At 36.6% G+C, this 14,744-nt stretch overlaps 1 protein-coding gene across 2 annotated transcripts in view; it reads right to left on the bottom strand.

The window, feature by feature from the left end:
• The window catches only part of LOC105490436 (transient receptor potential cation channel subfamily M member 7), a 118,497-nt gene that overhangs the window by 9,267 nt on the left and 94,486 nt on the right, over positions 1-14,744 (bottom strand). The window contains exons 28-38 of one of the 2 annotated variants that reach the window (XM_011756046.2): positions 13,899-13,995; positions 10,821-10,891; positions 8,515-8,549; positions 6,322-6,347; positions 3,381-3,431; positions 3,236-3,301; positions 2,358-2,641; positions 2,144-2,226; positions 1,780-1,985; positions 329-380; positions 108-214 (exon numbers count right to left, since the gene is read on the bottom strand). In XM_011756046.2, the coding sequence (XP_011754348.2) occupies positions 108-214; positions 329-380; positions 1,780-1,985; positions 2,144-2,226; positions 2,358-2,641; positions 3,236-3,301; positions 3,381-3,431; positions 6,322-6,347; positions 8,515-8,549; positions 10,821-10,891; positions 13,899-13,995 (1,078 nt within the window). The remainder of the gene's footprint in view (positions 1-107; positions 215-328; positions 381-1,779; positions 1,986-2,143; positions 2,227-2,357; positions 2,642-3,235; positions 3,302-3,380; positions 3,432-6,321; positions 6,348-8,514; positions 8,550-10,820; positions 10,892-13,898; positions 13,996-14,744) is intronic. The other variant, XM_071066858.1, reaches the window with a different exon arrangement.

Here is a 14,744-nt window from a genome sequence, read left to right as displayed (position 1 = left end):
CGCCACTGCACTCCAGCCTGGGCGACAGAGCGAGACTCCGCCTCAAAAAAAAAAAAAAAAAAAAAAAACAATTTATATGCTATATAACTGATTAAGAAATTTTTTACCTGGAAGTTTAAGTTTTCTACAGCAAGAATTACAGTGATGTTTTGCTCTGAAGTTTTTAATTGCATCTTCTCCTAGATTTGCTGGGCCAAAAACCATATCACAGGATCTGCAGAATTGGTAATTAAAACAAAAACAACAACAACAAAAAAAGGGACAGTTTATGCAGGTACAAATGTAAAATGTGAAATTATGCCTTAATGAAATAGTTAAAACTTATTACCTCTTTTCTTCTGCTTTTATCACAGATGGGTCAGTCAAATTTTCACCAACACCTTTGTATATGTATATAAAAAAGACAAATAATTTACATTATATAATTGACATAAACACTGACATCTGCATAATAAAAATCATCTTAAGAGATGTTATAGTATCGCCAATCATTATGTTAAACTATTCAAAGGAGTGTAGTTCTTCTCTTTTGATATTTCATAACTTGATTTATGACCCTGGCATTCTACCAGGGAGAGGCATAGCTCCTTGTAATGTGAATAAGAGTTAAACATCAGAGTTGGTAGGTAGGCATATAAGTTCCTTATCCTACAGTGCCAAGTATGCAAATACCTCCTGGTAAAAGGTCTGGTCAATCTGCCCTTGTTTCATCTTAGTTAGCAAAAAACAATTTGGTACATAAAGGAATAATCCATAGGACTTTAAGTGTTTGGGATTGGCCAGGCGCAGTGGCTCTGCCTGTAATCACAGCACTGTGGGCGGCCGAGGTGGGTGGATCACCTGAGGTCAGGAGTTTGAGACCAGCCTGACCAACACGGTGAAACCTCATCTCTACTAAAAATACAAAAAAAAAGTTAGCCGGGCGTAGTGGGGAGCGCCTGTAGTTCCAGTTCCTTTGGGGAGGCTGAAATGGGAGAATTGCTTGAACCCAGGAGGCGGAGGTTGCAGTGAGCCGAAACTGTACTACTGCACTTCAGCCTGGGCAACGGAGTGAGATTTGTCTAAAAAAAAAAAGTGTTTGGGATTTAAGGGAAAAAAACACACACATTAATACATATCACGTTTTCTTGCAAAACATTCATGTAACATAAAGAGTAAGATTGTGAAAATCTTTCTTCACCTCCAACCCTCTCCAGAAGTATTATGATTAAATCCTTCCAGTCTCTCATATATTCATGTGTGTATATATAAACACATACACACACACACACTAACACCTACTGATATTTTGAATAATCACAAATATTTAACCCATTAGAACAAAATCTAATAAAATGGTTTAATTTCACAAAAGGAAAAACCAGAATTAAAACATGATACTATTTTCCATCCAATAGAATGGCAAACATTAAGAATATTCAATACTAGAAAGACTGTAGAGAAGCGGGAACTTCCATAGAATGCTGAGTATGATTTCTGATAAGCTTTTGGGAAAATAATCCGGCAGTTGTTATTAAAATTAAAATTGGGCTGGGCGCGGTGGCTCACACCTGTAATCCCAGCACTTTGGGATGCCGAGGTGGGTGGATCACGAGGTCAGGAGATCGAGACCGTCTTGGCGAACATGGTGAAACCCCGTCTCTACTAAAAAATACAAAAAACTAGCTGGGCCTGGTGGCAGGCGCCTGTCGTCCCAGCTACACGGGAGGCTGAGGCAGGAGAATGGCGTAAACCCGGGAGGTGGAGAATTTCACCTTAGCAATATTTTAATAAATTTACCTTGTAAATCAAGTACCAGTAACTCTCCTCTTGTATATTCATAAGTCCAGTGGCTAAAGGCTAACATGATCTCTTCCAGAGTATTAGTTGGAATAATCTCATCTCCATTATTATTGTTGTATTTTCTAAACTCTCCAGTCATACATTCTTCCACAGCAAACCATTGTCCTGCTGAATGGCAATACAGCAGGAAAACTTCAAGGAACCTTATAAAAAATAGTTACAAATATTACTAGCAGTTTTGTTAATAAAATTCTAAATGATCTACAAAATGGATAATTAAATATTCAATATCAAAAATGAAGGTCAAAAGGGACTGCTATCCATATAATAAAAGATCCCAGAAAAAAAATTAAAGATTTACCTTGGAGAATATGGTATGGATTTGGGTTTCATTTGATTAAAGGCAAATGTAAGCTTTTGTGCTGCTCTCTGTTGTTGAATTTCCTGTAAAAGTGGGGTGGGGAGAACCCTTGTTTAATATTTAAACTAAGATTATATTTGGCTTATTGATATTTCAGAAGTTAAAATATAAAGCTTAAATTATGTTCCACTATTAAACATTCACTGACACTTACTCTCAGACAGAGATGCAGAACTGTATCTTCTTTATAAATACTTGACCATGTATTAACCACCTCTGGAAGAAAAGATTTGATAATATAAAGATGCCCTGATTTGAGGATATCATGTTCTGACCAGGTACACTGTACTTTGACAGCTCTTCGTAAACCTCCTCCCATCTCCTCTTTGCTTAAAAACTCTATTTTGGCACAGAGGCCTAGTTGTGACCAAGAAGACATGCTGTTATTTAATATGTTGGGTGAACTCTCTTCCAAACGATACACTGTGACAGGCTCCCCTGCAACATGAATGGAAAAAGTTTAAGATTAAATTGTGACTTTTTAAAAACGACAAAGTAAAATAAAAATTAGCAGGCATTTTTGATTAAATAAGGAACAGAAGATAAAATGGACCAAGATGTAGTTTTATGAAAAGAAATTTAATAGCAATAGGTAAGAAATCAAGGATATTTTCATAATATCTTTGAATTCATGTGTAATGTAAGCACTTTTGAAATTCTGAGCATTTTAGAGAAAACCTTTAAAAAAGCAACTGAAATTCTACACACTTCTGAATTAAACTTAGAAGTTAGAGCTATCTGTTTCATGGACACTGTGATGTCAATTTATATACATTACTAGATACTGGGTCAAGAACTTTTTAGAATTAGAATATATTGTTGCTTCTGAATATGCCAGTAACGGAGAAATTCAACACTTCTGATGCTTCCCTTCTTCTATTCAAACATACCTCACCCTTGTAGTAGTCAGATTAAGATTTTATTTGAAATTGATACTTATTAATGTAATCCCACCCACAGTCTATATTATAGCTAAAAATCATTAAAGAGTTAATTTTCACTTTTATTTATTTCTTTAATTTTTGGATTTACCTCTTGGAGGCACAGGTGTAAATGGAATGCTCTGTGATAACCTCATCAAGTTATTTCTTTCCACAGCTGCATAAAAATGAGAGAGAAATAATGAAATCCGTAAAGGTTCAAAATACTATTAAATTTTGTTTTTAATATTACCGACCTGAATAATAGTAATTTGTATCCATAGCCGGCTTAAATGGAGAAGTGAGACCTAGAATGGCAAAAACAAATGAGACCATTTAAAAAGTACTAGTGCAGCAAAAATTTTAACCTGGATATTCTCATAAAATAATTTTCAATTTCCATCGTGTAACTGTTCCTCACAAAAACAGAAAAAATTAGGGATAAAATATGTCCCCTGTGCTATATTACCCTGTTTCGTTATGCCAGATTAGTGAGAGCTGTGCATTTAGACACCCACAAGTGAAGACCACATTATGCTGCACACTATCCTAACTCCTGCCATAAACTTACTCTTCCCATACCTCCCACTCAAAAAGAAAAATCTCTCTTTGATTCTGATGTTTGGGGGTTGAGGACTGTAGCCATGTAACTATTTTAGCAGGTCTACGATGAGAAGATGAATTTCTGGAATGTGAAACATACCCATCAAAAGCCCTTTCCCCATCTTTTTTTTTTTGTGTGTGGAATTGACCTTTAAATGTAGCAAGAAGACACAGACAAGTCAAATCTGCTTTGTGCTAAGTTTCTAGAACACAAATAAAAAGAAACCTACTGTCTTGCAGGAAAAGGAAGTTAGCCAACAGTTTTAATACTGTATAATAAACATAAAAATATACTGTAAAATGTGCATATACACATACATGTGTACACATATTGTAAGACTATATAGAAGGAGTACCTAATGCCTTTTGGTTGAGAAGACGTCAAAGGCTATCTCAGAGTAAGAGAAGGGGGAAAATAGAGTATTTTGCAAGGTACTGGTGTGTAGAGGGCTTCATTTACAAAGGCATGGAAGGGTTAAAGTACATGCTACACTTGGGAAACTATACACAGTTTTGTATGAATAGGACTAATTATATACACATCAGAATGACCTATAGAGCTTTTTGGATATACACTCACCCAGATGTCACTCCAAAATATTCTAATTCTGTAGGTATGTGTCATCACATAAATGATTCTCTACAAATGATCTGAATATGCAGCTAAGACTACAAATTAATGGGCAAGAATATAGGGATAACTGCAGGAGGTGAAGCTACAGAAGCAAGGAATGTCAAATTGTTAAGAGGAGGCCAGGCACAGAGGCTCACAGCTGTAATCATCAACACTTTGGGAGGCTGAGATGAAAAGATTGCTCTGGGGCCAGGAGTTCAAGACCAGCCTGGATAACATGGCGAGGCCCCATATCAACAAAAAAAATTTTTTTAATTAGCCGGGCGAGGTGGCGCCCACCTGTGGTCCTAGCTACTCAGGAGGCAGAGGTGGGAGGATTGCTTGAGCCTAGGAGGTTGAGGCTGCAGTGAGCAAAGACCGTGCCACTGCACTCCAACCTGGTGACAGAGAGATCCTGCCTTGGTGGGGCGGGGAGGGGCGTGGAATTAAGAGCCTAATATTGGGCAGGTGGCGGGGTGGGGGGGAATTAAGAGCCTAATATGTTAGGGAAGAACAATGGATTTTATTAAACAACAATGGGGAAAAATGTAAAGTGGAGGAGTGACCAGATCAGATCTTTTAGAAAAATCAGGCCAGCTGCAGTGGCTCTCGCCTGTAATCTCAGCACTTTGGGAGGCCGAGGTGGGCAGATTACGAGGTCAGGAGTTAAGAGACCAGCCTGGCCAACATGGTGAAATTCCCTCTCTACAAAAAAACAACGCCAGGCGTTGTGGTGCACGCCTGTAATCCCAGCTACTCGGGAGGCTGAGGCAGGAGAATTGCCTGAACCTGGGAGGCGGAGATTGCAGTGAGCCAAGATCACACCACTGTACTCTCTACTCCAGCCTGGGCAACAGAGCAAGACTTCATCTCAGCCGGGGGTGGGGAAGAAAAATCATTTTGGTGGCAGAATAGAACATAGACAAGAAGTAAAACTACAGGCAGGGACCCCAAACTGGTATAATCACTTTGAAAACCTATTTGGTAGTAATTACCAAATGTGAACACATGCTAACTCTGACTCAGCAATTCCACTCCTAGGCATATGCCAATAATAAATATATATATGTTTATCAAACAACAAGAACAAGAATGCTTATAGCAGCAAATCATAATAACCATACAGTGGAAGCTACTGAAATGACCACCAAATAGCAGAATGGATAAGTAAATTCAATATATTCACATAAGGAAATTTTATATAGGAGTGAGAATGCACAAATTACCACTATCCACAACAATATTGATGAATTTTATAACAATATGTTAACAGGAAGAAGCAAGACACAAAACAGTATATACTGTATAATTTCATTTATATAGCCAATATGCACAAACATGCAAACACACACACACACACACACACACACACACACACACCCCAAAATAGGTGAAACTATTGCTTTAGGGGGAGGGACTGTAAGAAGTAGAAACAAAGGAATAGGGATATAGGCAAAATTGTTTTTAGGTGCTGATTACATGGCTATACTTACTTTGTAAGAATTTACTGAATTCTGTACTATTCTGTATGAACTATACACTTCGATAAAAGGTTGAAAAAGTAGCGGTCTAAGCTGAAAGGAGCAGTGGGATGTATAGTGGAGGATGGATTTTAGAGACACGTAGGAAGTAAATGCAATAGGACTTTGTGAGTACAAAGTCAAGGTGGTCAAGAATAACTCAGCTGACTAAAAGTTTCATTTGTTACAACAGATGGAATATTAGAAAAGGAGCAGGCTGTATAGCAGAGACCAAGTGGCGGGAGGAAGTGTGACAGTAAACAGATACCACTCACAGGGTGGTTCATGTGTTTGTGAAACATCTACAGTAAGGAAAAACTATATGAGGGAAGAACTCTTCACTACCTTGGCTTTTTCTAGCTTGAAGTCTAAAATGTATTACCTAGAATAATGTGGTGTTTGCTATAACGGATCATGTAAGATTGTCATTTTTTTCACATTAAATCTACCACACACACTCACCATTTAATGTTCCTTCTTCAGATGGCCTAAAGAAACACCAAAAAATATAGTATAAGCTGTGCTATGATATAAATTTTGGCTATCATTTAATTTTTTGATTTTATACTATTGTATAAAAATATTAAAGAAATTCTGATGATTCCCTCCGAATATCTGCCATTTCCCTTAAGCCAATCCCAATCCATATATAGATATATATCCATATATATATACATATTTATCTCCTTATTAATAACTTGTATCTCCAATTTATGCCTAAATATTATTAGTAGTTTGGTGCCAAATTGAAGGCTCTATACTAATAAACTATTTCATAACTTCTGTATTTGTGGAGATTCATTCCAGTACTTTAACAATACATTGAGATGACTTTGCAGGATGCTAGAAATATTTCAATAGAACTGATGAACAAAGAACTGACAGAAAAGTAAGTAGATGTCATTTTGCCTCTTAGTTTCTAATGTTGCAAAATATTTCTCCCAATGTTCACTGTATTTATTTATAACAACATATACTGGCACCAAATGGAGGTTCTTTTACTTCCAAGGATTCCAGTGTCAATTAGACACACAAGTATAGCAGAAAAGAGAATAGAATGAGAATAAAGGAAAACGGGTTAGAGAGTTAGCACTTTCATTATACAGCTATGTATCCTTGCTCAGGAATGAAAGGACCAGATCCAGAAAGGACCTTTGGAATAAATAACCTTGTCACTTTCCAGCTCCTACATTCTATGTGACCCTGTTGTTTCCTGTTTGATTTTCACCTTAATAGAAACATTTTCTTACAAAAAGTATTTTGAACCTAACATCATTCCTTTGCCTGCTGCTAATCAATCACTCTTTTCTCAGCACTCAAAGGATTGCCAATCAACTCCACCTTTATGGGTAATTATCAGGGTCAGCATTCTGCAAGACAATGTTCTGCTGTTAGAAACCAGAATTAACACCAACTTGAAGTACCTATTCTGTACTTACATCCTATGGCTTTGGTTATAAAAGAAAATATTCCTTGAAGAGGTCTGACTATAGGTGGGTCTTCCAAATGCCATTTCAGGGTCAGGAAACTCAATTTGAGCAGCTGCTTATCTGTGGCCCAGGTTTATTTTCTTCTCTATAGATTCAGATTTCTTTTCTTTTTTAAGACTAGGTCTCACTGTTGCCCACGCTGGAGTGAAGTGGTACAATCACAGCTCACTACTCCTGCGCTCAAACAATCCTTCTGTCTCAAGCCTCCTCAGTAGCTGGGACCACAAGTGCACACCATTATGCCCACCTAATTTAGAGACGGGGTCTCACTATGTTTCTCAGGCTGGTCCCCAACACCTGAACTCAAGCGATCCACCCACCTTGGCCTCCCAAAGTGCTAGGATCACAGGTGTGAAGCACCATGCCTGACCCAGATTTATTTCTGATTCACAGAAGGGGGAAAAACACTGCAGAATAAAAATTTCCCCCAAATTAGCCTCTCTGCTCAAGTAATCCATATGAGAGAATAACTCTACCATGCTTCCAGTATCAGGTGTGTGTCAAAACAAGACTTGTTTTTTTTTCCACCATATCCTTCGGAATTCTACAATACTAATTCCTAGGATGGAAACATAGAGATTATCTTAGATTCGTCTTTACCCTTATGTCTAATCTGTACCAAAAAGTTTTACCTTCTGGGGACAATAACCTGTCAGATTGCCTATAGTTTCCACTTTCGGTTTTGGATTACCACATCAGCTTTCTAGTGGATCTTCCTGTATGCAGGCTTTCTAATATATACTGTGTATTACTGCTCTAATCATCAAAGTGCTTTCCAAAAGCAGATGCAAGGTTTGATTAGAATGATGGATAGAGAAATCAAGCAAGTACAAAACTAAAGTCTCAAACTAGGTCTCTCAACAAATTTATTCAGGAATAAGTTAGAAACAGGACTAAATAATAAAATCAGAATTGCATCACTATGAGGAAGACCTTAGTAGAGTTGTAATTATAGTACAACTATACGAAAATAAATTTTAACTTATGTGTTAACCCATAATAAACTTGTTCCCCTAACCTCATCTATGTGAAGAGAGGAGATGCTAGAATAAATCATCAACACTCATAAAGAAATGTTAAAGAGATGATGCAAAGAGCAGGAAAAAAGACAACATTCAATAACTATGATACTTTTCAAGCTAATGGTGAGAAAAAGCTTACTTACATTTCTCTGTTTGATGGTCTATCTTGCAACCAATCCTTCGGTAAAAAAAAAAACACACACACACACACACAAAAACTTTAAAGACCAAAATCTCTAGATGAAGCACAACTGTTTAACTTTTTTCTTATATTTTAAGAATGAAAGGCTAAAAAATTAACATAAAGTTCTTGTTTCATAAAACAATAAATTTATTTATTATAACTGTAACTACCATAAGGCTATTCAACAAAGTGGAATAAAAAATTTTGTTATTTCCCACAACATAGTCTTTCTATTCTTTATGAATTTTTATATTGTTTGAAGACAATTCTATTCTCTTAAAATATACATTTGTGGCCAGGCGTGGTGGCTCACACCTATAATCCCAGCTCTTTGGGAGGCCAAGGTGGGTGGATCACCTGAGGTCAGGAGTTCAAGACCAGCCTGGCCAACCTGGTGAAACCCCGCTTCTACTAAAAATACAAAAATCAGCTGGGCATGGTGGCGGGTTCCTATAATCCCAGCTACTTGGGAGGCTGAGGCAGGAGAATCACTTGAACATGGGAGACAGAGGTTGCAGTGAGCCAAGATCGTGCCACTGCACTCCAGCCTGGGTAACAGAGTGAGACTCCATCTCAAAAAAAAAAAAAAAAAATATATATATATATATACACACACACACACACACACATTTGTTTCTGTGATTCTAAAAATAATATGTGACCCTTGCCAAATAAACATCAAAATATAAACAGAAACATTAAAAGCATGTAAGCTGTGAATGCTCATGACATTTAGGTGTATTTCACTGCTGCCTTTGTTGTGTGTATGTGCATATGGTTTTTATTCTGCAGTTTTATAATGTTCCTAGGTGTGGGTTTATTTTTACTTCCCCACTTTGAGACTCATTCTGCCTGAATTTGAATCTTCACATATTTCATCATTTTGTAAAATTCTAAACCATTTCTAATCTCTTCAAATTTTGTCTACTCTCTCAAGGCCAGTTAGATATGTCTTCCATATCTCTTTACCTTGAACATATTTTCCACCTTATTATGTAGTTTATCTTTTTTTTTTACTTTAATCATCTTGTGGACAATTTATTATTATTACTTTAATCCATTTAATTACAGTTCTGTGTTGCATTCTGATCCAGTTTAGTAACTGCCCCTTCAGATGTGCCTAATCTGTTAATTATAACTCCCACTGAGTGGGGTTTTTTTTTTTTTTTTTTAGATGGAGTTTCACTCTGAAACCCAGGCTGGAGTGCAGTGGTGCAATCTTGCTCACTGCAACCTCCACCTCCCTGGTTCAGGAGATTCTCCTGCCTCAGCCTCCTAAGTAGCTGGATTACAGGCATGTGCCACCACACCCAGATAATTTTTGATTTTTAGTAGAGACAGTATTTTGTCATGTTGGCCAGGCTGGTCTTGAACTCCTGATCTCAAGTGATCCACCCACTTCAGCCTCCCAAAGTGCTGGGATTACTGAGCCACCGCACTCAGCCCCCACTGAGTTTTTTTTTAATTTCTAGTTTTTTCAAATTTGCCAGTTTTTAATAGTATCTCCTTCTTTTCTCATGTTTTATATTTAAAACTTTTTTATGTCTATAATCACTTTAAACATACTTATTTTGTCATCTGTAACCAATAATTCCACTATCTTATCAGAAATCAAATACCGTTTATGTAAGTTGACTCCCACGAGTTCTAAATTGCCATTGTGAGGTCATCTTTGGCAAAGCTTTAATTTGTTGCAACGTTGTGCAGCTCAGGGTCAGGAAGAGTCCCTCCAGAAAGGAGGATTTGTTACTGTGAATCTCTTTAACTAACCTCTTTCCCCACTGAAATAACTTTTTTCAATAACATGATTTTAACAACATAATCTCTCTATGCCAGAACAGATATATTTTGAATGTAAGTCAATATTTTCTTGAGCAAAATTATGAGCACTGACTTATATATACTTGATTTTAAAGGAGTAATTTTTGTCTTTTCCTGAGCTTTTTGTCTTGTCAGTATATGCTTTTAAAGGGAATTTGCAAAATCAATTATTATCACAATTAGCTGGAAATGAGTTCATATAATTAGCTTCAATTCAAACAAAAAGATTTCTGCCTTTATTCTGCATACATTTTTCTTTAAAATTCCTGATTATTCACTGTAAGAAGAAACTTTTCTGTAACTGCTACTTTGCTAAAGTCAGTTTTCTAAGAAAAATTTTTTTGAATTTTTGATATAGTCCCAAATATCACCACTTTGTAGATCTTACCTAAAAAAGTTTAATGTATTTAATAATATGTATCTGTTTAGTTGAAATCTACAAACCGGTATTAAAGCTGCTTTGGAATCTACTTCATGAGTGTCTTCGGTAGATGGTCTTCTACTGATTTTTTCTGCTGAAAGAAAATTTAAAAACATAAAAAAGCTATACAACTGAAGTTTTATGAATACCAACTAACCAAACACAAAGTATTCCAGGCAGAGTATAACCTTCATAAGATAACTCAAACTTTCCTCAACACGCTGAACACAACAGGTACATGAGGCCCATCAATTACTCAATTTATTTTGAGTAAACTATTGTGAAAAGGCAACAATAAATGAGAGTATGAAGTAAAAACATATTTACCTCCCTTCTGTTCCCAAGTAACCCTGACTGGGGGCAGTAAAGATAATTCATTTCTTGTATATGCTTCCTAGGATATTTGTATGTGTGTACACATACCCCTGCCAATATTTAACATAAATGGCAGGGAAATATATATGTCTTGAGGTTTTTGTTTTTTTGAACTTTAAGCTTAGAGATTTTTTTTTTTTTGGAGACAGTTTCGTTCTGGTTGCCCAGGCTGGAGAGCAGTGGCGCAACCTCTGCCTCCCGGGTTCAAGCAATTCTCCTGCCTCAGCCTCCAGAATAGCTGGGATTACAGGCATGTGCCACTATGCCCAGCTAATTTTGTTTTCAGTAGAGACTGGGTTTTTCTCCATGTTGGTCAGGCTGGTCTCAAACTCCTGACCTCAGGTGATCCACCCACCTCAGCCTCCCAAAGTGCTGGGATTACAGGAGTGAGCCACTGTGCCTAGCCAGCTTAGAGATTTTCTACAGAAGAACAGAGATTTCCAATTATCTTTTGATGCTCTCTTTATTTCATATTGGATATACAGTAATGTATTCAAACAAACTCCTACTGATGGACATTTGATCTGTTTCCAATCTCTTCCTGTGATAAACAATGCTGCAATGAATAATCCTTTTCCCCAATTTATGATAATACCTTTGTTGTCATATCTTGTTTATCTGAAATGAACTTTAGAATTAAGCCTACTTCCAAAAAAAGTGAGGACATTAAGTTACAAATCAACTTAAAGAAAGCTTACAATTTTACAGTACAATAAAGGAAAACCTCAGAATGAAGAAAGGAAAATCTCAGAACAAAATGTGTATTCCAGGTGCAGAGAACAAAAAGACCAGACTGAGATATATTAGAAGACTCTGGGCAAAATGTTTTCAATATGATGAAACTGACAGAATACATTATATTCTGAATATCATGAAGAAATTTGGTTAAATATCAGAGAACCTAGAGTGTTGACCTAACCAAAACTGTAGCTATACTTGGTGGAAAAGGGTGAACAGGTGTGCGTGTGTGTGTGTTCGTTTGTTCATTCGTTCTGGGAATACAGAGTGAGAAAAGAGTTCAATTCTTCTCTTCTTTAGTGGAAGGTCAACAGACATGGCCTAAAACTGAAATATGAGGATGCTGCAATACAGGTAGGTTGAGTATCACTTACCAGAAATGCTTGGGATCAGAAGTGTTTCAGATTTCTGTTTTTTCTTAAAAAAAATTTTGGAAGATTTGCACTATACTCACCCAGGAAAGCATCTAAAAATCTGAAATCTGAAATGCTCCAATGACCATTTCCTTTCAGTCAGTACTCAAAAATTTTGGATTTTGGGGCATTTCAGATTTTTGGATGCTCAACCCATATAAGCATACGAACTCAAAAATAACATTTATGTTATCTTAAATACTGAGAATTCTTTTTCTTCCCTCCTAATCCTTCCACCATTTCTTTTTCTTTTTTTTTTTTTGAGATGGAGTCTCGCTCCCATTGCACAGGCTGGAGTGCGGTGGTGCGATCTTGGCTCACTGCAACCTCCATCTTCTGGGTTCAAGCTATTCTCCTTCCTCAGCCTTCCGAGTAGCTGGGATTACAGGTGTGCAACACCACACCTGGCTAATTTTTGTATTTTTAGCAGAGATGGAGTTTCGCCATGTTAACCAAGCTGGCCTTGAACTCCTGACCTCAGGTAATCCACCCGCATCGGCCTCCCAAAGTGCTAGGATTACAGGCGTGAGCCACCCGGCCCCCTTTACCATTTTACTTGCTTTATTGCTCTGGCATCAGAAACAGTAACAGTCAGAATCCTTGTCTTGCTCCCCATCTTGGGCTTTCAATAGTTCACTATGAAATTTGATGCTTCGTGATAACTTTTTGTTGATATCCTTTTTGAGATTACGAATGAATACTGAATGTTAATCAGATACCTTCTCTGCAGCTGTTAAGATGATCTCATGATTTTTCTCCTTTAATCTGCTATTATCATGCATCACCATAATTATATTTTTGAATGTAAAGACAACTTTCATTCCTGGAATAAACCCAATTTGGTCATAATATGCATTGCTGAATTCAGTATGCCAAAGAAAAATGAAAGAAGTGATGGTGAGCTGGACAATGTAGTACTATTTTTCTTAAGGAACCTTTATAATTATTCAACTTTTCAAGGATGTGCATATATAACTTTGACTTATAAAAAAATTATGATATGGAAACATCACCACAATATAGTAAATGAAAAATTAATGGTACAAGGCAACATGTATTGTCTGTGACCTTTTGTGTAAAAAATGAGAGGTATAAGATTGTACTGTCATACATGATTGTATAAGCAAAAAACTCTAAAGGGTAGACAAATAGTGGTTACATGTGGGAACAGAGTGAGAGGGAAAATTTTCAGAGTGTTTGTATTTTAATTTTGAACCAAAAATGTATTATTTTTAAAAGTTAAACTAGAAAAATATGTTGAATAAATGATGATACAGATTAAAACAGATGATACAGATGAACAGATACATCTGTAAAAGCTAAAAGTAGATTTATAAAAAGTTTTTCTATTCCATCTTTACAGAATAAACAATTTTTAAAAAAATATTCTAATAACATTCTAATGAATGCTAGGATTACGACTTATTCAAGGTTACAGTAACTATGGAAGACCAGAATTTTCATCTTCTGACTCCTGTACCATTCACTGCTCACGTGTTTGACAAACATAAAATACATTTATAAAGTGTAAATGAGTATGTTTTCTAACACTATTCATGTAGTCAAAATACTCACCTTGTTTTGAATGAAGAGGAAAGGAAGTTCTGTGACAGTCAGTAAATCCAGCAAGAGAACTCACTCGTTTCAAAGTCTTTTCAGAAGTATTGTTACTCTGCAAATATTGTACATATATACAATTTGAAAACAACTGAACTAAATTTCAACCCATTATTCTAAGTAGTATAAGAGTCCCTTGATCTATTTAGCTCAATATGCTTTATTCTACCTGGACACTGATGGGTATATTATAGATTATGGTTATTTTCTTCAATGCCAATTTCAAAAACTGCACCAAAACACCTTATTTGCCTACTGTTCATAAATCCATCCAAATGAATTTTTTATAATAACAAAAACTCAGGTTGAGTGTGGTAGCTCACACCTGTAATCCCAGCACTTTGGGAGGTTGAGGCGGGAGGATCATGAGGTCAAGAGATCGAGACCATCTTAGCCAATATGGTGAAACCCCATCTCTACTAAAAATACAAAAATCAGCTGGGTGTGGTGGCACACGCCTGTAGTCCCAGCTACTTGGGAGGCTGAGGAAGGAGAATCGCTCGAACCCAGGAGGCCAAGGTTGCAGTGAGCCAAGATTAAGCCACTGCACTCCAGCCTGGTGGCAGAATGAGACTCAGTCTCAAGAAAAAAACAAAAAACAAAACAAAAACAAAAAGCCTCATTAAAAAGTTGGAAAAATATACAAAACTGTGGAGAAAAAATGAAACCATTATGAATTCAAAGAAGCTATTATCTTACATGTATCTTGACACACTGATAACATTAATGGTGGGGGAACTATTTCCTTTTGGGGATCATGGTAACTTTCTTATTGATTTGTATGAGCTATTTATAAAACAAGGT

Source organism: Macaca nemestrina, chromosome 7 (assembly GCF_043159975.1).
Source record: "Macaca nemestrina isolate mMacNem1 chromosome 7, mMacNem.hap1, whole genome shotgun sequence".
In the NCBI taxonomy this organism is placed as follows: domain Eukaryota; kingdom Metazoa; phylum Chordata; class Mammalia; order Primates; family Cercopithecidae; genus Macaca; species Macaca nemestrina.
The sequence above is the reverse complement of the archived record's forward strand: the minus strand, read 5'-3'. Positions and strand labels throughout refer to the sequence as shown.